Raw genomic sequence first — 26269 nt, 5'->3', positions numbered from 1 at the left:
ATAACTACTATAATACTGTCCCTATGTACAAGACTATAACTACTATAATACTGCCCCTATGTACAAGAATATAACTACTATAATACTGCCCTTATATACAAGAATATAACTACTATAATACTGCTCCTATGTACAAGAATATAACTACTATAATACTGTCCCTATGTACAAGAATATAACTACTATAATACTGCTCCCTATGTACAAGAATATAACTACTATAATACTGCCCTTATATACAAGAATATAACTACTATAATACTGCCCCTATGTACAAGAATATAACTACTATAATACTGTCCCTATGTACAAGAATATAACTACTATAATACTTTCCCTATGTACAAGAATATAACTACTATAATACTTTCCCTATGTACCAGAATATAACTACTATAATACTGCTCCTATGTACAAGAATATAACTACTATAATACTGCCCCTATGTACAAGGATATAACTACTATAATACTGCTCCTATGTACAAGAATATAACTACTATAATACTGCCCCCTATGTACAAGGATATAACTACTATAATACTGTGCTTATATACAAGAATATAACTACTATAATACTGCCCCTATGTACAAGAATATAACTACTATAATACTGCCCCTATGTACAAGAATATAACTACTATAATACTGCCCCTATGTACAAGAATATAACTACTATAATACTTTCCCTATGTACAAGAATATAACTACTATAATACTTTCCCTATGTACAAGAATATAACTACTATAATACTGCCCCTATGTACAAGAATATAACTACTATAATACTGCTCCTATCTACAAGAATATAACTACTATAATACTGCCCCTATGTACAAGAATATAACTACTATAATACTGCTCCTATGTACAAGAATATAACTAGTAATTGTATTATAGATTTTTCTATTGGGGCCTTTAAAAAGTGATTTATTTTTTTTTCCACATCATTCCAAACTTAACCCTTTCCTTCCCGCTGGCTTGTAGTAATTATAGTAAAAATGGTGACTTAATTCCTTCCTGTCCGGATTTCTTGGGACCTTTTTGAAGTTCCTAATTTTTTTCAGAATCGTTGGGAAAACCCGTCTGCTAATGAGCTCCGCATGAATCATTCTAAACTGTTTCGTGAATTAAGTCGTCGCTCTCTCAGAAGGAAAACATCTAATATGATGATTACTTGTTGTTGTTACCGATTCTCTGTCCAATGTGTTTTGAAAGAAATTGCAAAGATGGGAAACTTTTTTCTGGTTCTTAAGGCTGAGTGCAGACGGAGTTTTGAGCCCTGCGGATTTTTCCGTGCAGAATGGAAGAAAACCGCAGGTCAAATGACCTGCATTTTCCTGCGGATTTCTTCCATTTTTCACGAGGTTTTCATGCGGTTTTCCATTGCAGTCTTCCCCCTGCGGATTTGGTGACAGAGGAGATAGAAAACCGCACAAAAGAAGTAACATGCTGCGGATTTTGTACCGCAGGAAAACCGCACGGAAAAATCCGCAGCGTCTGCACAGCGTTTTTTTTTTTTTTTTTTTCATTCATTTTAAAGGTACTGTACATCACAATGCGGATATGCAACGTTTCTGCGCGGTAAAATCCGCTGCGGAAACGCTGCAAATCTGCATCGTGTGCACATGGCCTAATACTTAAGTTATAGGGTATGAGTAAAAACAGTGCCACCCTTGTCAGTATGTTGTCTCTGGTATTGCAGGCCGGCAGCAATAAAATGAATGCAAGCCGTAATACTAGAACACAAAAAAAAACATTGGCAGAATTGCTCGTTTTCTTTCGTTTTTCATAAACCTTATATTGTATATTAAACGGTGCCATAAAAAAATCCATTCTAATGTATAAACCTGAAAAGTAGCAAAGTTACAGCTGATAAAAGACGTCAATGAAAAAGACAAACGCCAAAAAGTGAAGAAAATAGAAACGGGTGCGTCTTTAAATTTCTGGGTGCGCAGTCATTTCAGATGTGTAATAATAAACCTTTGTGGATACAGGAACTTTCCCTTTTTCGCTTTGTTCCGTGGTTACATTGTTGCTCCAGACTTCTATAATAACAGACCGCGCCTCTTATAATCACCAGTGTCGGCACTAAACTGCGGGAAGAAAAAGTAGATGTGGGTGTACGGCGGTTTGAAATGACGGATTACAGACCCTTTCATGTGACTGCACCCCAGGAAGACTATAGACTCATATGTACTTGCCTTAGACATTGCTACAGGACCGGTTTTGCACTGGGTCCAAGAGCTTTCCTTTATATTGCATGTAATATGGGTCTAAAAGTCCTAATCTTTGGATCTATGGAGTTGGAAGGGACCTCCAGGGTCATTGTGTCCAACCCCCTTCTCAATGCAGGAGTCACTAAACCATCTCCTGTCCAGCCTCTGTTTTGAAGACTTCCAATGAAGGAGAACTCACCACCTGTCGAGGCAGCCTGTTCCACTCAAAGATGAGAATAATGATGATCCCTCTACACTGTGACATCCCTTCAGATATTTGTAGACCGCTATTAAGTCTCCTCTTAGCCTTCTTTTTTTGCAGCTAAACATTCCTAGAGCCTTTAACCGTTCTTGTAGGACATAGTTTGCAGTCCGCTCACCATCCTGGTTGCTCTTCTCTGAACTTGCTCCAGTTTCTTGGTGTCTTTTTGTAGTCGTGGCGTTTTGCCAGTTTTGTTCATCTACAGCCCTTGGTTTGCAAGCTGAGATTGCAGACTACCATTGAGGGGTCCTATGATATCAGTCATCCACCGTCAGCACTGCCGCTGGGCCCCAATGCAAGACTAATAGCAGGGTCATCCGCCGTTTTTATGCCTCTTATGTGGCAGAAAGGTCCTGAGAAACAGGTCCTGGAGCAATGGCTTCCACCGCAGAACTGTTGTAACTACGTGAAAGTAAACCTATAAAAGCAATACTAGGGGTCCATGACAAGGGTGATCCCAACACCCCTTGCTATAACTAAGCGAGGGGCCAACAGCTAGGAGTTCATGCTGAACAGTAATGGGACCTCCCGGGGTGGTGGGACCTCCCGAGGAGGTGGACTGCAATGGCAATATTCAGCAGCACCCATGGGGCCCCATACTTACCCCAATATCTAGCGTTTTTGCCATATTCCTTTATGCTTCGCTCTTTGGGGTCTTGTACATTTTTATTTCCATTGATTTGTTATTCGGGTCATTGACTGTAGTTATTTTTGCACATTTTTTTTTTTTTATAATATGTGACAATTTTTGGAAAATTCAGAGTCTTTTCCTGATGCAAACATCTAAGTCTGGAAGTGAAGTCACAAGCCCCAAGTTCTGGATGAAACGGTGGGAAAATCTGACTTGGGCTAACAGATGGCAGAGGACTCTGCGGACCTGGGATATTAGCATTGACATCGGCGGAGCTTGTCTCCCAGCCAAGATGTACGGCACAGGCAGTATCCTGCTCTGCGGGGAGCCAGATATTAATACAGATACCAACCGTTCACCATCCAACAAGGAGGATCCTCCGGCTGGCGCTGTCTCTTTTCTATATTTACTAAACTGACGTTGCATGGCAAGGCTGCCAGGGATCCCATGATGGTGCCAGAGGTAGACGTGCCAACTCGCTATCATGAAGAAGAGCGTTAATATGGTCTAGCCATGTCTCGACCACAACGTTTAACTCCTCATTCATTGCTTGATGCTTATACAGTCAGTACATGGCTATTTTTCATTGCATGGGTGTGAATACTTATGCAAATACACAAGAACTGCGAGAGTCATGTTCAAGTCTGTACCCAAGCCATACTTATTTGCTCATCCATGGGCTGTGGCATGCACAGTAAAAAAAAAAAAAAAAAAAGGGGGTGCTATAGAAATAAGTGTCCTCCATGATAGTGCCTGGTCTTACCACCATGGACAGAGGGATCTACAGATTTATTCACCTTCCCTCTGCAGTGGGGAGTCATGTCCAGGTTTTCACTACCAGAATGGATCCAATTAATCCTGAGCCCCCTCTTTGGAAGGTCTCCACTGCACCCTGGTGCGCCTATATGGTGCATACGCCCCAGTCTGTGATCATTGTGGTATGTAACTTGGTGCAGGGCTCTAGATTAGAGGAATGAAGTCAGATCTGTACCTTTTCAGGTGCATAGGAAGCACTCATCCTTGGTGCCTCAGGGGCCCAAAGGCCACTCTGCGACTTAAAAATACCCTATTATTATTATTATTATTATTATTATTATTATTATTATTATTTTATTTATTGTTATAGCGCCATTTATTCCATGGCGCGTTACATGTAAGGAGGAGTATACATAATAAAAACAAGTACAATAATCTTAAACAATACAAGTCATAACTGGTACAGGAGGAGAGAGGACCCTGCCCGCGAGGGCTCACAATCTTCAAGGGAACCCTATAAATGAACACCTGATAGGTGGAACAATCTAGTACACATTTTGTGCTTCAAGATAGTGTTTTGTTTTGGTTTTTTTTTTTTTTTTTTTTTTTAAATAGAGAGGGGTCTGCTGGATTAGGTTCGGATATGGTAAATTGAATTGGGACATATTGAATTTCAGATGTACAGTATATAGTAAATTGGGAAAGAATGGATGGATATGGTGAGTTGGGTTGGGATATGGTGAGTTGGGGAAGAATGGATGGATATGGTGAGTTGGGGAAGAATGGATGGATATGGTGAGTTGGGTTGGGATATGGTGAGTTGGGGAAGAATGGATGGATATGGTGAGTTGGGTTGGGATATGGTGAGTTGGGGAAGAATGGATGGATATGGTGAGTTGGGTTGGGATATGGTGAGTTGGGGAAGAATGGATGGATATGGTGAGTTGGGGAAGAATGGATGGATATGGTGAGTTGGGTTGGGATATGGTGAATCTGGGAATGGATGGATATGGTGGGTTGGGGTGGATATACTGTGACATGCATTGGATCTGATGCATGACATCCCCATCAGCTGCCACCATTGGTTACATAAAATTTTTCCTTAAGTGATCTCACATCCTAAATGAATAGATCATGTAGTAAATTATGGTAACTCTATATCGTCGCTAAACTTTCCAGAAAGTCTCTATTTAAACTCTGGTACCCAAGTAAGTGGGGGTGCATTCTGGAGTCTGGAAAAGCGTTGTGACCACTCGATGGGAGGTATAACAGGAGCCATATGGGAGGTCACCGGCCTTTACTAGGATCGGCTATACCGAGGTCCTTCCGTTATCACCTCTATTCCTTATTTCCGATTTCTCTAGCAATCCAGATCCTGGTGAAGCTTCTAAATCGCCCTTGGGGAATATGACAGGGTTTCTTCTTGGGCTTTTAAAGCCTTGAAAGCCGCAAACTCCAAGATCAGGTGTCTGTGGGCCGCAGCGGTCACACTTAATGGCATCTCTATGGGCAGAAGACGGGAATCTCTGCTCTGTTTCCATAAACAGCCGCCGTCTAATAAATGTAAAAACTACTTGTGACTGCAGCGGCAGATGGATAATAATCCATCAACAGAATAAAAAAAAAAAAAGGAACATTCATAAGGGAGTATTATGGGCTTAACTCTTCGGTGGCTGGCAGACACAAGTGGGGGAGTATAATCTGCTGACATTCTCTCTGCTGCAACATCTCGCTCTAAATAACAGATGATGATAAACCTTTTTTCCTTTTGAAGGCTTTTTTGATTATGGGTCTTTTCCTTTGATCTGCCCTTGCAATTATAATTCTTGCTTTATTAAAGGAGGATTGCAATTCAGCTTTGCTCAGGATTCAAGAGGGAAAGGTGAGGTGTAAATGCGGGGAGGTTGCCAGGGTTCTGCCATGATCTCACACGCTGCGGATTTGCAGCGAGACCCTATAATACCGCGGCCGCCACTTGTGGACCGTCCTATTGCACAACAGGTGACGCCACCCTAATCCTAGCTCATCAATTACTCCATGTACCGCACAGATCTCGGAACCCGACGTCCTACAGGAGTTCCGGCAAATCACTTTGCCCGACCCTAAAACCGTTTAGGCGGAGAATCGGTGGCACGTGGACTGGTACGGTGCACACAGCATTGCTGTGTCCTTGCTGGGAATTTGCCCCCTTGTAGTGATTGACAAATTACCATAAAAGTCCCTGTTCTAGCCAAGGACTAGGACATGAAGGGCAAAATTCCGCCGGTGTCTTGTTTCTGCAGAACTTCCCATCCCATTCATTCCAAGGCCCTTTCCTCGAATGTGGATTTATAACCATGCCTCGTCCCCGCCGTAAAGAAATCTCTTCTATCGCCACGGTAATTGTCACAGGATTCTTTCCGGAGCCCACGGGGACCCCCAACATGATCCGTCTCCTTGCTGTGAGACTGTGGCCTGTGTTGGGAAAGCTTTAGCCCGGGCGGGTGCGTCTGAGCCCATCGAGGAGCTCGGAGCCGGCTGATAAACGCTCCTTTGTTAATTGGCAGATATTATTAAAACCCGTAATGAAACGTAATCACATTAAGTCAAGTTCAAAATTTTACACGCCGCAATGTCGCTGGTTTCGAAGAGAGATTTAATTCTTTACATTGCTGCAGAAAATGGCTGTATGGTGGAGTTTTGCTTGTGTCAGCCCTACGGGGGTCATTTATAGGGTGGCAGGAATTTTATGGAGGGTGGGCGAGATGTATGTCAGTGCAAATTGCTCCGACTGTATCAAGATGGAGAAACCTTGGTGCATTGGTCTTAAACTCTCATCTATGAGCAAGATTAAGAAATGGCGTCTGATACCTGAGCCGGGGTGACACCTGTCACTGCACATCACCAATCCACCTGCAAATCGCGCAGCGCACACTCGCATCGGCGGCTTCGCCAGAGATTAGCAGTGTTTTATGGACACGTAGACTTGTGTGTGTAATATTGATCCATGACTCTAATCAAAAATCCACATGTCTACATGATTTTTGTTTTTGCAGACACCTGTTCTCCCCCCCCCCCCCCAATAATCCAGATATGTGAGCAGCCCCATAGATTATAATGGGTACATGTTCTATGGGGGGAAATGGACGTCTGAGTGAGAACTAGAGGATCAGTCCTAGCACCTGATGGCAGCATTGAAAACTTTCCAACCACAAATCCTATAATTCAGTCTTATCGGACCTATTAGTCATATGTTAAAGTTTGGGCACCCCTATTAATGTTAACCTTTTTTCTTTATAACAATTTTGGTTTTTGCAACAGCTATTTCAGTTTCATATATCTAATAACTGATGGACTCAGTTATATTTCTGGATTCAAATTAGGTTTATTGTACTAACAGAAAATGTGCAATCTGCATTTAAACAAAATTTGACCGGTGCAAAAGTATGGGCACCCTTATCATTTTCTTGATTTGAACACTCCTAACTACTTTTTACTGACTTCCTGAAGCACTAAATTGGTTTTGTAACCTCATTGAGCTTTGAACTTCATAGCCAGGTGTATCAAATCATGAGAAAAGGTATTTAAGGTGGCCACTTGCAAGTAGTTCTCCTATTTGATTCTCCTTTGAAGAGTGGCATCATGGGCTCCTCAAAACAACTCTCAAATGATCTGAAAACAAAGATTATTCAACATAGCTTTTCAGGGGAAGGATACAAAAAGTTGTCTCAGAGATTTAACCTGTCAGTTTCCACTGTGAGGAATATAGTAAGGAAATGGAAGAACACAGGTACAGTTCTTGTTAAGCCCAGAAGTGGCAGGCCAAGAAAAATATCAGAAAGGCAGAGAAGAAGAATGGTGAGAACAGTCAAGGACAATCCACAGACCACCTCCAAAGACCGGCAGCATCATCTTGCTGCAGATGGTGTCACTGTGCATCGGTCAACAATACAGCGCACTTTGCACAAGGAGAAGCTGTATGGGAGAGTGATGCGAAAGAAGCCGTTTCTGCAAGCACGCCACAAACAGAGTCGCCTGAGGTCTGCAAAAGCACATTGGGACAAGCCAGTTACATTTTGAAAGAAGGTCCTGTGGACTGATGAAACAAAGATTGAGTTGTTTGGTCATACAAAAAGGCGTTATGCATGGAGGCTAAAAAACACAGCACTCCAAGAAAAACACTTGCTACCCACAGTAAAATTTGGTGGAAGTTCCATCATGCTTTGGGGCTGTGTGGCCAATGCCGGCACCGGGAATCTTGTTAAAGTTGAGGGTCGCATGGATTCAACTCAGTATCAGCATATTCTTGACAATAATGTGCAAGAATCAGTGACGAAGTTGAAGTTACGCAGGGGATGGATATTTCAGCAAGACAATGATCCAAAACACCGCTCCAAATCTACTCAGGCATTCATGCAGAGGAACAATTACAATGTTCTGGAATGGCCATCCCAGTCCCCAGACCTGAATATCATTGAACATCTGTGGGATGATTTGAAGCGGGCTGTCCATGCTCGGCGACCATCAATCTTAACTGAACTGGAATTGTTTTGTAAACAGGAATGGTCACAAATACCTTCATCCAGGATCCAGGAACTCATTAATAGCTACAGGAAGCGACTAGAGGCTGTTATTTTTGCAAAAGGAGGATCTGCGAAATATTAATGTCACTTTTATGTTGAGGTGCCCATACTTTTGCACCGGTCAAATTTTGTTTAAATGCAGATTGCACATTTTCTGTTAGTACAATAAACCTCATTTGAATTTGTCTTTTAAATATCTAAAGGGCTGTCACATTGTAGAAGGATCAACTTTATTCTCATTTGCACAAGGAAAGACTAGAAGCAATGGGATGAAACTGAATGGGAGGAGACACAGATTAGATATTAGAAAAAACTTTTTGACAGTTAGAGTGATCAATGAGTGGAACAGGCTGCCACGAGAAGTGGTGAGTTCTCCTTCAATGGAAGTCTTCAAACAGAGGCTGGACAGACATCTGACTGGGATGATTTAGCGAATCCTGCTTTGAGCAGGGGGTTGGACCAGATGGCCCAGGAGGTCCCTTCCAACTCTACGATTCTATGATTCTATGAATCCATAAATATAACTGAGTCCATCAGTTATTAGATATATGAAACTGAAATAGCTGTTGCAAAAACCAAAATTGTTATAAAGAAAAAAGGTTAACATTAATAGGGGTGACCAAACTTTAACATATGACTGTATGTGGCAGAAATAGGCCCCTGCAGGAGCTGAACTCCGGTCTGGGCTTGTCCCATCATGGAGCACAGAAAAGCTCAGCTGTAGCCGGGCAGGTGCCTAGTGTGGACGTGCACTAACCGCAGCATTGCAGGCCGGACTCCTGTCATTTATATACTACATATGGAAAAGACGGTCCAGCTCAAAAGGGTAAAATCCAAAACATTTTATTTAGGTATCCAAGATGCAAAAATGCTTAAACCCGACCGGAACACCGGAGGGAAGGTTGAGGAGACACTGTACGCGTTTCGAATGAAAAGTTCTTAAACTCAGTACTGTCTTTTCCATATGTTGTCTACTGCCTGACAGAGCTGTGGCCCGTGCTTGACCGCAACATGGAAGTACAAAGGGTGAGCTGAACACTTGTTTTTCACTTGCATTTATATACTGCACAGTGTGATCTAGTCTGTAACTATCATCTCACTACATGGAATAAATCCTGTCCCGGCTCTGTGATTACATTGTTGCTCCCAACCAGATTTCTTCTGTTAAAAATATTGCGTTGTATTTGAGCTCCCTAAATATCTTTCCAGAAATGCCTTCAATGCCAGGACGTCTCATACCCCAGAGCTGCACTCACTAATCTGCTGGTGCAGTCACTATGTACATACATTACAATACTGATCCTGAGTTACCTCCTGTATTATACTCCAGAGCTGCACTCACTATTCTGCTGGTGCAGTCACTGTGTACATACATTACATTACTGATCCTGAGTTACATCCTGTATTATACTCCAGAGCTGCACTCACTATTCTGCTGGTGCAGTCACTGTGTACATACATTACATTACTGATCCGGAGTTACATCATGTATTATACTCCAGAGCTGCACTCACTATTCTGCTGGTGCAGTCACTGTGTACATACATTACATTACTGATCCTGAGTTACATCCTGTCTTATACTCCAGAGCTGCACTCACTATTCTGCTGGTGCAGTTACTGTGTGCATACATTACATTACTGATCCTGAGTTACATCCTGTATTATACTACAGAGCTGCACTCACTATTCTGCTGGTGCAGTCACTGTGTACATACATTACATTACTGATCCTGAGTTACATCCTGTATTATACCCCAGAGCTGCACTCACTATTCTGCTGGTGCAGTCACTGTGTGCATACATTACATTACTGATCCTGAGTTACATCCTGTATTATACCCCAGAGCTGCACTCACTATTCTGCTCCTGGTGTACAAGTCCTTTACTTTGCCTACGTGCTGCAGTTTTGCTCCTGACTTTCTTCCGCAGTGTCGGGCCCTTTGGCTGCTCTCTACATTGCTGCTGCTGCTGGTGCTGACTGATACATTACTCACCATAGAGAAGCCGCTTACCAGACTCGTTACAGCAGCTCATTAATTGAGCAGGGAGTCTTTTGTGCCTCATCAACTGTTTTATATCAAGTGGGATCATTATTTTTGCTGTTTACGCATTAACCCTTGCCGTACATGGCTTTTTCTGCTATAGCAGACCTGCAGGATCCTAGTAATAGAATGTCAGATTCCCCGGCTGCCACGTTCTCCATAAACTTTTAGAGAGGTACAGAAAAGCGGAGCAAGCAGCAATATAGGAGAGTCTTAGAGGGGTGTATGCCTTTAATACCATATACCCAAAGACTGAATTTATTATTTTCTTAACGGGGTTGTCCAAAATTTGTAATACATGGCTACATAGTTCCAAAAACGGCTTCCCAGCTGTCCACAGGTTATGACTGATATTGGAGCGAGATCACACAGCCGAGCGAGATCATGGAGCCGTTCTGGTCTTCAGTTACATGTGACTATAATGTGTCACCCGGCTTTTCTAGACTCCAGAGCGGCAGATCTTAATATACAATGATACTGCCCCCATGCGATCACTGCTCTATCACTTGTCATATTCACCTAGAAAGCTGCCGTCCCAGGAAGGGCGATGAATATGGGAGTCACTGGGTGTCAGAAAACTTTCCAACACTTTCATAAGTTTTTATGGGTCTTAATCCTTTCCTCTATCCCAAACTAAACCGCCTCCTCCTCCTAGAATGTTATCCCAGATATTATGTCTGGGGGGGGAATCTGGTCAATCCAGGAACCTTTAATGCAAAATCTATAACCGTGCCCCCCTCCATCCTGTTACATGGCGGGGGTGCGGGTGCGACTGCTGTAAGCTTTGAGGTCGTATTCCCACGTAGCAGAAATGCTGCATTTTTCCTCTGCGTCTTTTGGTGCAGAAATTACTTTCATCAGGTCAAGCAAATAGGTAGTGACTCGTGGCCACTGTGTGTGTACAAAGCCCTTAAAAAAAAGCACATAAAAATTAGGTTGCAGTTATACTTGCAGAATGCCAAAAAATGTCAACTCTGCACCAAAAGTACATAAAAAAAATAGAGGAAATGCATAAAAAAAAATGCAAAAATCAGATTCGATTTTTAATGCGGATTTTGGTGCTGAAATCTAAAAAGAAAATGTAGCAGGAAATATCATTTTTGCCCATGTGAACATGGTTCTAGAGACCTGCATGGTGTATGTGCAGCTATACAGCGCAGGACACAGTATAGTTGGGGGGGATGCGCCATTCGGGGGTTACATAACTGATATTTATACGGCATTGCGTGTTTTAGTTTATTTCCCCGTTATTCTTCGTTGTCGTTTCTGGCTAATTTGCAGTCTGAGCCTTGAGCGGGCGCCGCGGATTAATTAGCACATACTTATCTCTCGTTATAGATTTTGCAGGTGTAAGCTTTACCACTGAATATTTACAGAAGTTGTCAAAACTTTCATCAAAAGCTAAATATGGGAAATGAGTCGATACTGGTTTTACTGAACACAAAGTTCGGCTCCTGTATAATGTGGTGTGGCAGTAATGGGGTATTGGCCCCAAATAGGAGGCTACTAGTGTCGATGTATCACTGGGAAACTCTGTGCCGGTTATTATCTTAACATACTATTATAACGATGAAAGCTCCGATCTCTGAGCCAAATCCCCACATAGATGTGGAGTTACAGAATTAAAAATTCATCCACCTGCGGTCACCACTAGGGGGAGCTCACTGTAAATCCTCTTATTGCTGCGTTCAGTGTGTAAATGGACTATAAAACTTTAGTGTAAACTCTTCAGGAATGTCCTGTATAGGAAAGCGTAAATGTGCCGACTCCTAGAGGAACTGTGAGATCCTCTGGGAGCCACATCCTGAATGCGGAGACGCTCCTCCCCTGCGGTCCTCTCTTCTGCAAACAATGATGACGTCACAGGCAAGCTGGAGAAGTGAGGGGAGGGGGCTATCTACACAGTCTGCTCTGGGGTCTGTATTCACTTAGGGGGCCTGGTCTGTATTTCTTTAGGGGGACTGGTCTGGGGTCTGTATTTACTTAGGGAGCCTGGACTGGGGTCTGTATTTGCTCAGTGACCTGGACTGGGGTCTGTATTTGCTCGGGGGGTCTGGTCTGGGGTCGGTATTTATTTGAAATGCCTATACTTGGGTGTTTGGCCACAAGATTGTATATATTATTATTTATAAGACAGTTGTCTCTATGTGGAAGGAGGATATTGGGGTCCCACAGACCCCTGGGCCTATGAGCTCCCCTTTCTTTCCTATACTTTGCACTTTTTTCTATAACTTTTCCATTTTTTTTTCCTTCCTTTTATCTGCATCCATTTAACGTTCTTGTCTTTTCTCATAGAAGAATTGTTTTGCCCCTTCCATGCCAAGTGGATTTGGCAGGACGGCTTCTCTCTGCGAGTCTTTATGATGTGCAGGACATGGGCTGGCGCCTGATGAAAATAGGGCACATCCTGCAAAACAACAAGCCTTTTTATTTTCTCGCCCGTTTGCACACGCTGCCCAAATCACTTCAGTTCACCCAGCTGCTCCCATCAGACTGATCGGCACGTCGACCTGGCTGTGCCGCACTCCACTATTGCTGCACTGCGGTTCAGCATCTGGAAAAGCTGGGTGACAATCCGTACGGCCGGACCCCCACAGGGCTGAGCACCCGAGCACTAATCCACCTGGATGGGCCAGTGTCAGGCATGCCAGAGCCCAGTGGGCCACGCAAGCTTGGCGTCGGCAGAGGGGCATCTTGTATTGTGGGGTTTTTATACATTTGTTTGACATTTTACACATTTTTCCCCCCTTTTCTTTTTTTCTTTCCGCTCTCATGCAGTCGGCCATGGCCAGAGCGAAGGGGACAGGATGACTGTGTCTGATTTCCAGATCTACGTCAGGGACGGCCTGCAGCACGTGGACCTTGTGAGGAAAGCCTTTCCAGACCTGCCGATGTTCATCTGCGGACACTCCATGGTGAGACCCCCAACGGACAAGCTATAGACCCACCCAGATGATGGGCACAAGCCCTGCTGCTGTGTGTGCCGCACGAGCACCGCCACGTCCGTGAAGACCTCAATTTACTGACAGCAAGCAGAGGGTTCGAAAGCTTTAAAGATGGGGGATGGGAGGACGCGGCCGCTCCTCGTGTTTCCTTTCTTCTGTTGACTTCATAATAAAACATTAAAGCCCCAACCCCATGCGTCTATTAATTAATAATGAGCGGGCGATCAGGCGTGAGCGATGTCCTGGACTTGGATCCTGGCGCTTGAACGCGGTATGAGGCGACCTGCGGAAATGACCCTATAATAACTGCAACGTTGCCACTTCTTTGTGTATTTATAACACGATTCCTCTTATTTTTTATTTACTTTTATCTATTTGTTTATTTTTCTACATTAAATAAAAGCCATTGCTACTTTCTTCCAAAAGAGCGCCACCCTGTCCGTCGGTCCTCCATTCTCATTCACTTTATTGCAGTGAATGAGGCTGAGCTGCAATACCACATATGACCAACGGAATGAGGTGGCGCTGTTTTTTTTTGTTTGTTTTTTAGTACAACCTTACTACATTTGGTTCTGGGCGACAACTAGTTATTGGCTCTATATTTGGACAGATAGATATGTGCCTTTTTTTCCTATTCCAGGGTGGTGCAATTAGCATTTTAATGGCTAACGAGCGGCCGGCGGAGTTTTCCGGTGTCATCTTGATTTCCCCGTTGGTTTTACCAAATCCCGAATCTGCCACATCATTCAAGGTGAGTCCCTCCGCCGGCCGGGGTCCTGAGGGATCCCTGCAATGAGAGCAACAGCCGCACCCGCTACTCCTCCTCTATGTAGGTGATGTGACAACTCCGCATACTACGGTACTTGGGACTCTTAAAGGGATTGTCTCAACAAATGCCTCGTTTTTTTACCATTTTGAACGTCCCTTTTTAATTTCACCATAGAAGGATAAAAATGGAGTAATTATTGTGATTTCTAGTTTTTGCATAGACGGAGGCTTCCTTGTTTTAGCTTGTTAAATATCTGCAATTTTGCCACGATTTCAGAATATATTTAATATTTCCAATATAGATGTGTATTCACTCTCTTTACAGGTGTTTGCAGCCAAAATACTGAACCACGTCCTGCCCAACCTCTCCCTGGGCTGCATCGACCCGAACAATGTGTCCCGGAATAAGGAGGAGGTGCGTGCAGTGCGTCTTGTTACTAGTCGGAGGCTTTGAGGACTTGCAGGAGATAAGCGGCGCCCGCTGTTCTCACTCCTGATCTCTCCACTAACATGCAGTGTAGATGACCGTCCTCTTTATTCCTGAAGATGAGGGGCCGTCCGCTCGCCACTTATCCAGGGCAGAAGAACCAGGGTTGAGCTGTAGGCGCTGTTTGCTACAGTTGTATCCAGTGCTCAGCCGGAATAATCTCGCTCCCTTACATTTTGCTACAATGTATCATGTCGCATCATGTATCCTCTGGATGGGTTAGGATACAATTGTAGCAAACCCTCAGCTGATTTCTGGACTCATTCACTATTAGCGAGCGGAGAAAATGGCGAGAAATAAAAAGTCTATTAAAAAGTTTCAGAACTTTATTAAGCTTGACTAGTGAAACGTTTACCTATAGATTCCTGCATTCTTACTATATACCATCGGCTCAGGCATCATTATCATACAGCGGGGTCAACACCTGACCTTGGGGCTATTGATTCCCACCCCTGGTGGTCCTGTCTGTGAGGGGGTCCTCATCAACAACCCTTCCGCACTTCATGGTCAGTGGTTATGGGGTCAGAAATGTAATCTATCACTTGGAAACTGTCAGCTGCTGTTGACGGATCTCGCCTTCCTGTTGTGTAACTCTATCTACGAGAATGAGTGCATAGTGTTGTCAATGGATCCTTAATATCGTGATGGCCCCCACAGCAGAGCGGAGCACAGAGGATGGACTACTCCCCCCACTTTCCTGGCATTTTGCAGTCTCTCTAGTTTCTGTTGCAGTCGGTGGTATAAGGTCACATGGCGGTAAATTATACATCCTCATCCATGTTTTACAGGCTGCGTCCTCCCTGAGATCTCCGCTGATGGCTCATTACGGGGGTCCGGCTCCCGATCCCACCTCTCAGAATATACAGCACTGCTCCTATCCTCATCAGAGTCACATCGTGGGCGATGTGATGGGGATAGTAGTGCAGATCCCAGAGATGGGACCACTCAGGATAGGATTAGATACACGGCTCAGCAGTCAGTATCACTCAGGATAGGATTAGATACACGGCTCAGCAGTCGGTATCACTCAGGATAGGATTAGATACACGGCTCAGCAGTCAGTATCACACAGGAGAGGATTAGATACACGGCTCAGCAGTCAGTGTCACACAGGATTAGATACAGGGCTCAGCAGACAGTATCACACAGAATAGGATAAGATACACGGCTCAGCAGACAGTATCACACAGGATAGGATTAGATGCACGGCTCAGCAGTCAGTATCACACTGGATAGGATTAGATGCACGGCTCAGCAGTCAGTATCACACAGGATAGGATTAGATGCACGGCTCAGCAGACAGTATCACACAGGATAGGATTAGATACACGGCTCAGCAGTCAGTACCACACAGGATAGGATTAGATACACGGCTCAGCAGACAGTATCACACAGGAGAGGATTAGATACACGGCTCAGCAGACAGTATCACACAGGAGAGGATTAGATACACGGCTCAGCAGACAGTATCACACAGGATAGGATTAGATGCACGGCTCAGCAGACAGTATCACACAGGATAGGATTAGATACACGGCTCAGCAGACAGTATCACAGGATAGGATGAGGTACACGGCTCAGCAGACAGTATCATGCAATTGGATTAGATGCATGGCTCAGCAGTCAGTATCACACGATAGGATTAGATACACAGCTCCGCAGACAGTATCACACAGGATAGAATTAGATACACGGCTCAGCAGTCAGTACCACACAGGATAGGATTAGATACACGGCTCAGCAGACAGTATCACACAGGAGAGGATTAGATACACGGCTCAGCAGTCAGTATCACACAGGAGAGTATTAGATACACGGCTCAGCAGACAGTATCACACAGGATGGGATTAGATACACGGCTCAGCAGACAGTATCACACAGGATAGGATTAGATACACGGCTCAGCAGACAGTATCACACAGGATAGGATTAGATACACGGCTCAGCAGACAGTATCACACAGGAGAGGATTAGATACACGGCTCAGCAGTCAGTATCACACAGGAGAGTATTAGATACACGGCTCAGCAGACAGTATCACACAGGATGGGATTAGATACACTGCTCAGCAGACAGTATCACACAGGAGAGGATTAGATACACGGCTCAGCAGTCAGTATCACACAGGAGAGTATTAGATACACGGCTCAGCAGACAGTATCACACAGGATGGGATTAGATACACGGCTCAGCAGACAGTATCACACAGGATAGGATTAGATACACGGCTCAACAGACAGTATCACACAGATCTGATTACCACACCCGTATGTGAAAGTCTTGGCGATATCCGGTCTCCTCGCCCCTCTCTGCCAGTACATTGCCTCCTGGTGCCCTGGATGCCCCGGCACAGACGCGGCACTGCTGCTCCGCTCCGTCCGCCTTTGTCATGTCGGCCGGCTTTACTAATGAGAAGTTTCTGCCTTCTGTACAGAGAATGTCATTGCTGCCGTTTCTCCCCCAGGTGGAGTCGTACGCCACTGACCCTCTGGTTTACCACGGAGGGATGAAGGTTTCTTTTGGGGTTCAGCTGCTCAATGCCACGGCGCGGGTGGAGAAGGCGCTGCCTCATTTTACGCTGCCCCTGTTGCTTTTCCACGGCACTGCGGACAAGCTGTGTGACATTCGGGGCTCACGCCTCATGATGGACACCATTCCCAGCGAGGACAAAACACTAAAGGTGAAGAGAATGACACCCCTAGACTCTGATGTGGGGTCTTATGGGGTGGGGCAGAGTTCGCCATCTGGGGCCTCCACTATCAGTTATCACCGGGGACGCCCAATGTAAATGGCTGTCTGTAGATTTCAGTGGTGCTCAGCCACAACTAATACTAAGGGGTCTCTCGATTTACCCCAATATGGTATTATTATTTATTTTATTTTTTTAAGTGATGGTTCTTTTAAAAGAGGAGGATATTTCCTATCTTCATAGATGCATGCTGTTGGATAGTGCTCAGAAACAAACACTTTTCCAATTTACAGCTTGTTAACATTTGAAACCGTTCTTGAGATGCGAACACTTGTGCTTTGTTTACAGCTTGTTGCCAAGGAAACCGACCACCGCTGCTGTCTATAACGTGTCAATACTGTGCTGTGGTGGCCGGGCTTAGGAGAGAACAGCAAGCTCAGTAGTAAGGAGCTGGAAGCACTGTGCGTGTTCTGCTGTCTAGTACAGGTGGTCGGTCGCCTCGGCAACGAGCTGTAAACAAAAGAACAGTGTTAATATCTCAGCAACGGCTCCAAATGTTAATAAGCCGGAAATTGCAAAATTGCTTGTATTTACACGCACTGTCCAGCAACATCCATCTATGAGGACTGGAATATCCCATTAAGGTTTCCTATTTTTTCCTTGTGATGTTTTGCATATGGGAAAGCATTTAGAACTTTGCAATATACTTTGTGTTTCGGTCCATTACCCTTTTCTAGATCACTGCTTGCTGTCAGTGAATGGATACAGGTTTGCATTCAGTGTACGAAAACCTGCCAGACTAAATGGGGTTGTTCTATTCACCGTCAGCAAGCAGATCTTAAAAACAGTGAGAAATGTAAATTGACAGGAGGCGAGAAAGAGGCACATTAGATAGTGTTAGATGCATCATTATATGACAGAAATGGGATGTCGCTCAGGGCTCCAGGAAAGCTGGGTGACAGTGCTGGGATGTCGGTTATGGCTCTGGGAAAGCTGGCTGACAGTGCTGGGATGTCGGTTAGGGCTCTGGGAAAGCTGGGTGACAGTGCTGGGATGTCGGTTAGGGCTCTGGGAAAGCTGGCTGACAGTGCTGGGATGTCACTCGGCTCTGTGAAAGCTAGGTGACCGTGTCCTGGTCCGACAACATGATGTGGATTTATAAGGTCATAAACACTTGAATCAACTTTGGCAGCCTGAAGCGAGGAGTCCTCCGCACCTTGCCAGAAGGATTCATGTCTCTCTGTGATTGAGTCCAGATGTCGGGGTCCGCACCTCAGCCAAAATCTAAGCCCTGAATGTGCAGCACATTATTAATGTATCACATGTAGAGGGGGGGATGACAAAGCAAGGGAGTTCTCCAACCTCAGAGACGGCCAGACGATGGCAGACGGACGATTCTGGTATTAACCAGGTAAATAGCGACAAAGTGTTACATTCTCATATAGCCCCATAACGTCATCAGAAATGGAGGAAAATATGTACACTTGGCCACGTTGAATGCAGATGAGGATGGAAGCATCACAGTCGTTCACTTCTTCCCTCGGCGCAATATATGTTAAGATGAAAAATGGTGAATTTAAAATAAAAAAATGTACTTTTGCGTTACTCTGTCAGGAGATGATTATACTATACGTGTCGGTTAATTGGCCACCCAGTGGTCGTGATGTGAGTTGCAGGGTTTTGCTAGCATGTTACAATAATGTATTAATATTGTACCAGTAGGAGTTAGTCTTTTAGGGCAGACACTTCAGTATGGAGAAAACTAAATATATGTTTACTCTGCAGATCTATGATGAAGGATTTCACGCTTTGCACAAAGAACTGCCCGAGGTGACTAGTTCTGTATTCCAAGAGATCGAGAGATGGATCCTCCAGAGGTTAGAAGCTACGGGAACTGCTCCGTCCAATGCACCTCCTGCTCCCAGTACTTAGGAATGGCATCCAAGAAAGCAGCATTCACGTTTGTTTCCTTCGGAATAAGCCTCCAGCCAGTATGGTCTTCTTCCTGCTGACCTACCCCCCTGTCCAAACTACTCCTAAGACCTCCGACCTTGACACTTCCCAGCCGAGCCCAAGTATCACTCCTTCCTAATGTCCTCCAGCAGAACTTCTTGAGATGAAGGAACTCCTGGGAAACTTCCTTACTTCAAATGTAACTCTTTATAGAAAGCACAAAAAAAGTATCAACCTTTTCCAGGACACAAGAGACATCCTGGCACGGTACAAGAGACATCCTGGCACGGTGCAAGAGAGCACACGCGTCACCCTGACGAGGTGCGGAAAGGACACCTCAGATATCTTGGCGCAACTGCACAAAGGACTAAGACCGTTATCCTGGCACAGTGCAGAAAGAGAAACCAAGACATCCTAGCACGGTGCAGAAAGGGAAACCAAGGCGTCCTAGCACGGTGCAGAAAGAGAAACCAAGACATCCTAGCACGGTGCAGAAAGGGAAACCAAGGCGTCCTAGCACGGTGCAGAAAGGGAAACCAAGACATCCTAGCACGGTGCAGAAAGGGAAACCAAGGCGTCCTAGCACGGTGCAGAAAGAGAAACCAAGACATCCTAGCACGGTGCAGAAAGGGAAACCAAGGCGTCCTAGCACGGTGCAGAAAGAGAAACCAAGACATCCTAGCACGGTGCAGAAAGGGAAACCAAGGCGTCCTAGCACGGTGCAGAAAGGGAAACCAAGGCGTCCTAGCACGGTGCAGAAAGAGAAACCAAGGCGTCCTAGCACTGTGCAGAAAGAGAAACCAAGGCGTCCTAGCACGGTGCAGAAAGAGAAACCAAGGCGTCCTAGCACGGTGCAGAAAGGGAAACCAAGGCGTCCTAGCACGGTGCAGAAAGGGAAACCAAGGCGTCCTAGCACGGTGCAGAAAGAGAAACCAAGGCGTCCTAGCACGGTGCAGAAAGAGAAACCAAGGCGTCCTAGCACGGTGCAGAAAGAGAAACCAAGGCGTCCTAGCACGGTGCAGAAAGAGAAACCAAGGCGTCCTAGCACGGTGCAGAAAGGGAAACCAAGGCGTCCTAGCACGGTGCAGAAAGGGAAACCAAGGCGTCCTAGCACGGTGCAGAAAGAGAAACCAAGGCGTCCTAGCACTGTGCAGAAAGAGAAACCAAGGCGTCCTAGCACGGTGCAGAAAGGGAAACCAAGGCGTCCTAGCACGGTGCAGAAAGGGAAACCAAAACGTCCTAGCACGGTGCAGAAAGAGAAACCAAGGCGTCCTAGCACGGTGCAGAAAGAGAAACCAAGGCGTCCTAGCACGGTGCAGAAAGGGAAACCAAGGCGTCCTAGCACGGTGCAGAAAGGGAAACCAAGGCGTCCTAGCACGGTGCAGAAAGGGAAACCAAGGCGTCCTAGCACGGTGCAGAAAGGGAAACCAAGGCGTCCTAGCACGGTGCAGAAAGGGAAACCAAGGCGTCCTAGCACGGTGCAGAAAGAGAAATCAAGATGTCCTAGCACGGTGCAGAGAGAGAAATCAAGATGTCCTAGTACAGTGTGGAAAAGGAAACCAAGATGTCCTGCCATGGTGCAGAGAGGGAAACCAAGATGTCCTAGCACGGTGCAGAAAGAGAAACCAAGACGTCCTGCCATGGTGGAGAAAGGGAAACCAAGATGTCCTAGCACGGAGCAGAAAGGACATCTAAGAAGCCCCATTGTGATGCAGAAAAGGAATCTGCACCATCCCAGCTCGGAACAGAAAGGACGTCTGAGACATCCCGGCACGATGCAGACTGGTGTTCCCAGGAGGATCGGGCATTACCGTTTTCAGCAATAATTTTCCAAGTCCCGTCCACTTTCCTAGAGTCGTACTGATAGTTTCCTGTGGATTATGGAGTCGCTCTCTAGCTTACTGTGGACCTTCGAGAATAAAAGCCTCCTGGACTCTTCTCCACTAAGCACAAAGCAATATGCCCCATCCCGAGCCCTGCCCCACATGTGAAGGATCCTCTGTAAATACCTCCTCCCTCCTGGCTCTGATTTTAATAGATTTTATTACACATAATATAATACAATATTTAATAAGTTAATATATTACTGCCGGATCGGTTCCAGTAGTTTTTTAGATTATTTTATACATTATAGAAATGTGAACTTGTGGCCTTTTTGCCTGCTATTCATTGACAACATGTAATGTTTTCTCTAGCCACTCATGTCTGTGGGACGGTGTATGTTGGGTGTTCCTGGTGGTGAAATGTTTAAAAAAAAAAAAAAAAAAACCTCTTGCAGGGGAAGAAAAAAGCAATTTCTGCATCCTACCCATATATATTACACCGATACACAGATATAATAGGGCCCCATAGCAAAATTTAGTATTACCTCCCAATTCTGATCTAATTCCCTTGTTTCCAGCAGTGCATGATAAGTATTGGCTTCCTGTGGCCACCACTAGGGGGAGCTCAGTGCATGTGATCTTATACAGCTGCCATTGAGCTCCCTCTAGTGGTGGCATCACTAAAGCGCTCTGGATCACTGTTTGAAATCAAAAAGAGGAGACTGACATGGCGCCCCTTTATTCCCCACAGCGGTGTCTTACCTCTATGCCAAGATTTACAACTGTTCAAACATGTGAAGGTGCCTCAATTTATGACACTGCTGTCTTTTTATTTGCCACCCCACTAAGGTATGATGACACAAATATGACTGCTACCTCTGCACCCCTGAAACTGTCAGTTAAAGGCCCTGTCATAATAAGGACTATAAATATTCATGATCCTATTGGGCCTCGATCCTATGTATAAACCCCTCAAATTAATGTTCTTCATGAATGTAAGCCATTTCATTTTACTCCAACACAATGCTGATTTTTTTTCTTTTCCGGAGCTCCATATTCTGTTATTTCTCTTGACCCATAGTCTTATATGATTCTGCCTTCCTGTAGCCACCACTAGGGGGAGCTCAGGAGCTTGCTGCATACAGATTCATCACGAAGTTCAATGTATAAGCAGCTTGTGCTCCCCCTAGTGGTGGTCACAGGGAGGCAGAATTTTACCATCTAGCTCTGATTATGTGAAGGGAAGCCGAGCACTCGGGACTCTGTATCGGAAAAACTTCCGCACCCGCTGCTTCTTTAAGATACATTTACACATTCCAATTATCCTCCTGTGCTATAACGTACTGCTCATGTTATTCCAGCAGACGCCAACCCCCCCCCACATCTGACTTATCTGGAATATTAGGAATTTAGGTTCACCTCTGTAACTATAGCGTGGCCTCATTCCTTTTATTGCCGGATTTATGCAGAACCTTTCTTTGAATGTAATTCTGCAAATCTACGATGTCTGTACGTGTGGGGGTTAAAAGGACTACAAGTCCCAGTATTCCTCTGGAAAGGAAAACATGGGAGGCCACCCTGGGACTTGTAGTGCGCTACCAAATGATGGAGCGAACACTGAACATTACAGTAGGGGAGGGGTGGATATTTCACCCCCAAATGAAGGGTTAATAAACATGTCTTAATCTTGGTCTGATCCACAAACCTGGAGATTTCTGTATCTGTTATTGCACTTTGTAACGAAAAAGGCACAAAATATCCGTCACTTTTTATACATGTAACACAAAGAAACACTGAAGTCCTGTCTGAATAAAAGCCGACTGTTAGACCTGAGCTGAGGAACGTGTCTGTACAGTGCGACTGTATCTGCTATAACCTGGGCGTCTCCTGTATATAATTATGTATGTACAGCTGGTATAACCTGGGCATCTCCTGTATATAATTATATATGTACAGCTGGTATAACCTGGGCATCTCCTGTATATAATTATATATGTACAGCCGGTATAACCTGGGTATCACCTGTATATAATTATATATGTACAGCTGGTATAACCTGGGCATCTCCTGTATATATCTATGTATGTACAGCTGGTATAACCTGGGCATCTCCTGTATATAATTATATATGTACAGCTGGTATAACCTGGGCGTCTCCTGTATATAATGATATAGGTACAGCCGGTATAACCTGGGCGTCTCCTGTATATAATTATATATGTACAGCCGGTGTAACCTGGACATCTCCTGTATATAATTATATAGGTACAGCCGGTATAACCTGGGCATCTCCTGTATATAATTATATAGGTACAGCCGGTATAACCTGGGCATCTCCTGTATATAATTATATAGGTACAGCCGGTATAACCTGGGCATCTCCTGTATATAATTATATAGGTACAGCCGGTATAACCTGGGCATCTCCTGTATATAATTATATAGGTACAGCCGGTATAACCTGGGCATCTCCTGTATATAATTATATATCTACACCTGGTATAACCTGGGCATCTCCTGTATATAATTATATATGTGCAGCCGGTGTAACCTGGGCATCTCCTGTATATAATTATATATGTGCAGCCGGTGTAACCTGGGCATCTCCTGTATATAATTATATATGTGCAGCCGGTGTAACCTGGGCATCTCCTGTATATAATTATATATGTGCAGCCGGTATAACCTGGGCATCTCCTGTATATAATTATATATGTGCAGCCGGTATAACCTGGGCATCTCCTGTATATAATTATATATGTACAGCTGGTATAACCTGGGCATCTCCTGTATATAATTATATATGTGCAGCCGGTAGAACCTGGGCATCTCCTGTATATATTTATATATGCACAGTTGCTGATATACTGTAGGTTCCCATCTTCCTGCATATAGTGATACTGGTGGTAGAACCTGGGTATTATTTCCTTCTGGCACATCGTTGGGCACGGTGCGTCACCCGTTGCCGTGACCTGCTGCAGATTCTCTCGCAGTGTTTTCGGTGTCGCTATAACGGAGCGATATTCTGTACAAGCTGTGAAATGGATTCCGTGCAGCAGATAGAATGTAAATTCTCTTCATCACCCTGGATCTGCTTCTCCAGCTGTTGTGGCATCTCTACCCGGCGCTGTTATCTGAGTCCGCGCCCCCAGACCTTACACCCCAATGTGCAGAACCCCTCCATTTCTTGCCCCAGCACATCTGTAGGTGATATCCCTCTGCTCTCCTTATTGAGGGTCCTCGATTGTAGATTAAAGGGGGGGGGTGTCCACTGAAAACTAATGTCTCGTCTCACATCTGCAGGTTAAGTGGTGGGGGGCCAACCTCTGGGACCTGGGTCTGCTGGCAGAATTGGGGGCTTTTATGCTTATTAGCGCGGAGCAGCAGCACAGACCCCCAACCCCAGCTTCATTAATTTCCATACGGATGCCAAGTGTTGCGCTCAGATTTAACCTGGCAGTACCATAGAGAATGAATGGAGCAGGAGCATTGCCACTCCACTAATAAAAATGCCCTGTTCTGCTGATTGATGGTGGTCCCAGCAGTCAGACCCCCACAATCAATAGCTTATAACCGATTTTCAGTGGCCAATGCAAAAGAAATGGCATCTTGGTAGCAAATATCAGGACCTCTTACGTCTCCATGCCCCTTTAACCAGGGGATGGGTAACGCCCAGTTGTCAGATTCTTCATATATTTCCAGGAGGGATAGCAGAGGAATAATATAATGTACAGTTCTAATAAAACATCTTACAGAATAGTTAATTCCTGGGAAATAAACTTGTCGCAAAACCTGGAGAAAATAAATTTCTTCTACTAAAGCATACCCAGATGATTTCCAGATAGTTTTACTTGGGGATACAATGTATCTAATCGGATTTCTGCAGCTTGTAGTTCATCTTTCTCTTCTTCAATATTCCTAAGAATAAAGATGAGAAACTGCATCTAAAGTGAAATAGTAAATGGAATCTGAAGGAGGGGAGAGGAGGGAGATGCAGCTGCAGATCTTCAATATGTAAGTCTAGCAACTCGTATTGAAATAATACTTGTTTTTTACAGTGTGAGTGGATTCTCGGGTGACATGGTCTTAGCGGATCCAACCTCTGATTGGCAAAGAGATTGCCCTGGTCCCCTAAACTCTGTGCACCCCAGCTTCACTCACCCCATATCCTCTGCCATGAGAGTTGCCATATATTGAGAAATAATGGCTGCAATATTGTATCATCCAGTTATAAAGTGTTTTGTCTGTAACTTCTACAAAGACTTTTCTGGATCATTAAGTTCTTATTTGCCTTAATAGAATTATCTGCGTCTCCTGTATACAGGGATTAGTCGCTTTAAGCCTTTATTATAACACCGCCATTTTGGTGCCTTTGGAGGCTATGTGTGAAAGCTGCCAGAGCAAGTGACAAACCTGCAAAGTTTATTTATAAGAGACCTTATGACAGAGCTGTCAGCGATCCCAAGGTCTGAGGAGACTGAGAAAAGGAGACAGGTGACAGAAGCAGAAGGATGGCATGCAACAATGTAGAGAAGAAACATAATCGTTAATCCATGCCCTACCTCCGCCATGGAAGTACCATAAAAGTCATATAACCTATTAATATTACATTAATACTGCCTTCTATATAATGTAATATAACACCTATAATACTGCCCCTATATACAAGAATATAACTAATACTGCTCCTATGTACAAGAATATAACTACTATAATACTGCCTCCTATGTACAAGAATATAACTACTATAATACTGCCCCCTATGTACAAGAATATAACTACTATAATACTGCCCCTATGTACAAGAATATAACTACTATAATACTGCCCCCTATGTACAAGAATATAACTACTATAATACTGCTCCTATGTACAAGAATATAACTACTATAATACTGCCTCCTATGTACAAGAATATAACTACTATAATACTGCCTCCTATGTACAAGAATATAACTACTATAATACTGCTCCTATGTACAAGAATATAACTACTATAATACTGCCCCCTATGTACAAGAATATAACTACTATAATACTGCTCCTATGTACAAGAATATAACTACTATAATACTGCTCCTATGTACAAGAATATAACTACTATAATACTGCTCCTATGTACAAGAATATA

The 26269-nt window shown here is 44.3% G+C and overlaps 1 protein-coding gene across 1 annotated transcript in view; it reads left to right on the top strand.

Moving 5' to 3' along the window:
• MGLL (monoglyceride lipase) overlaps positions 1–22971 on the top strand; it is a 40603-nt gene extending 17632 nt beyond the window's left edge. Inside the window, exons 4-8 of the mRNA XM_073575047.1 lie at positions 13252–13388; positions 14059–14169; positions 14512–14601; positions 17138–17353; positions 19148–22971. Of these exons, the coding sequence (XP_073431148.1) occupies positions 13252–13388; positions 14059–14169; positions 14512–14601; positions 17138–17353; positions 19148–19294 (701 nt within the window). The 3' untranslated portion in view covers positions 19295–22971. The remainder of the gene's footprint in view (positions 1–13251; positions 13389–14058; positions 14170–14511; positions 14602–17137; positions 17354–19147) is intronic.
• The last annotated feature ends 3298 nt before the right edge of the window (positions 22972–26269 follow it).

This window comes from Dendrobates tinctorius, unplaced genomic scaffold, assembly GCF_039654945.1.
Source record: "Dendrobates tinctorius isolate UK_male_01 unplaced genomic scaffold, ASM3965494v1 ptg000041l, whole genome shotgun sequence".
Classification (NCBI taxonomy): Eukaryota; Metazoa; Chordata; class Amphibia; order Anura; family Dendrobatidae; genus Dendrobates; species Dendrobates tinctorius.
Note: the sequence above shows the minus strand (reverse complement) of the source record. Positions and strands in the feature narration are given on the sequence as shown.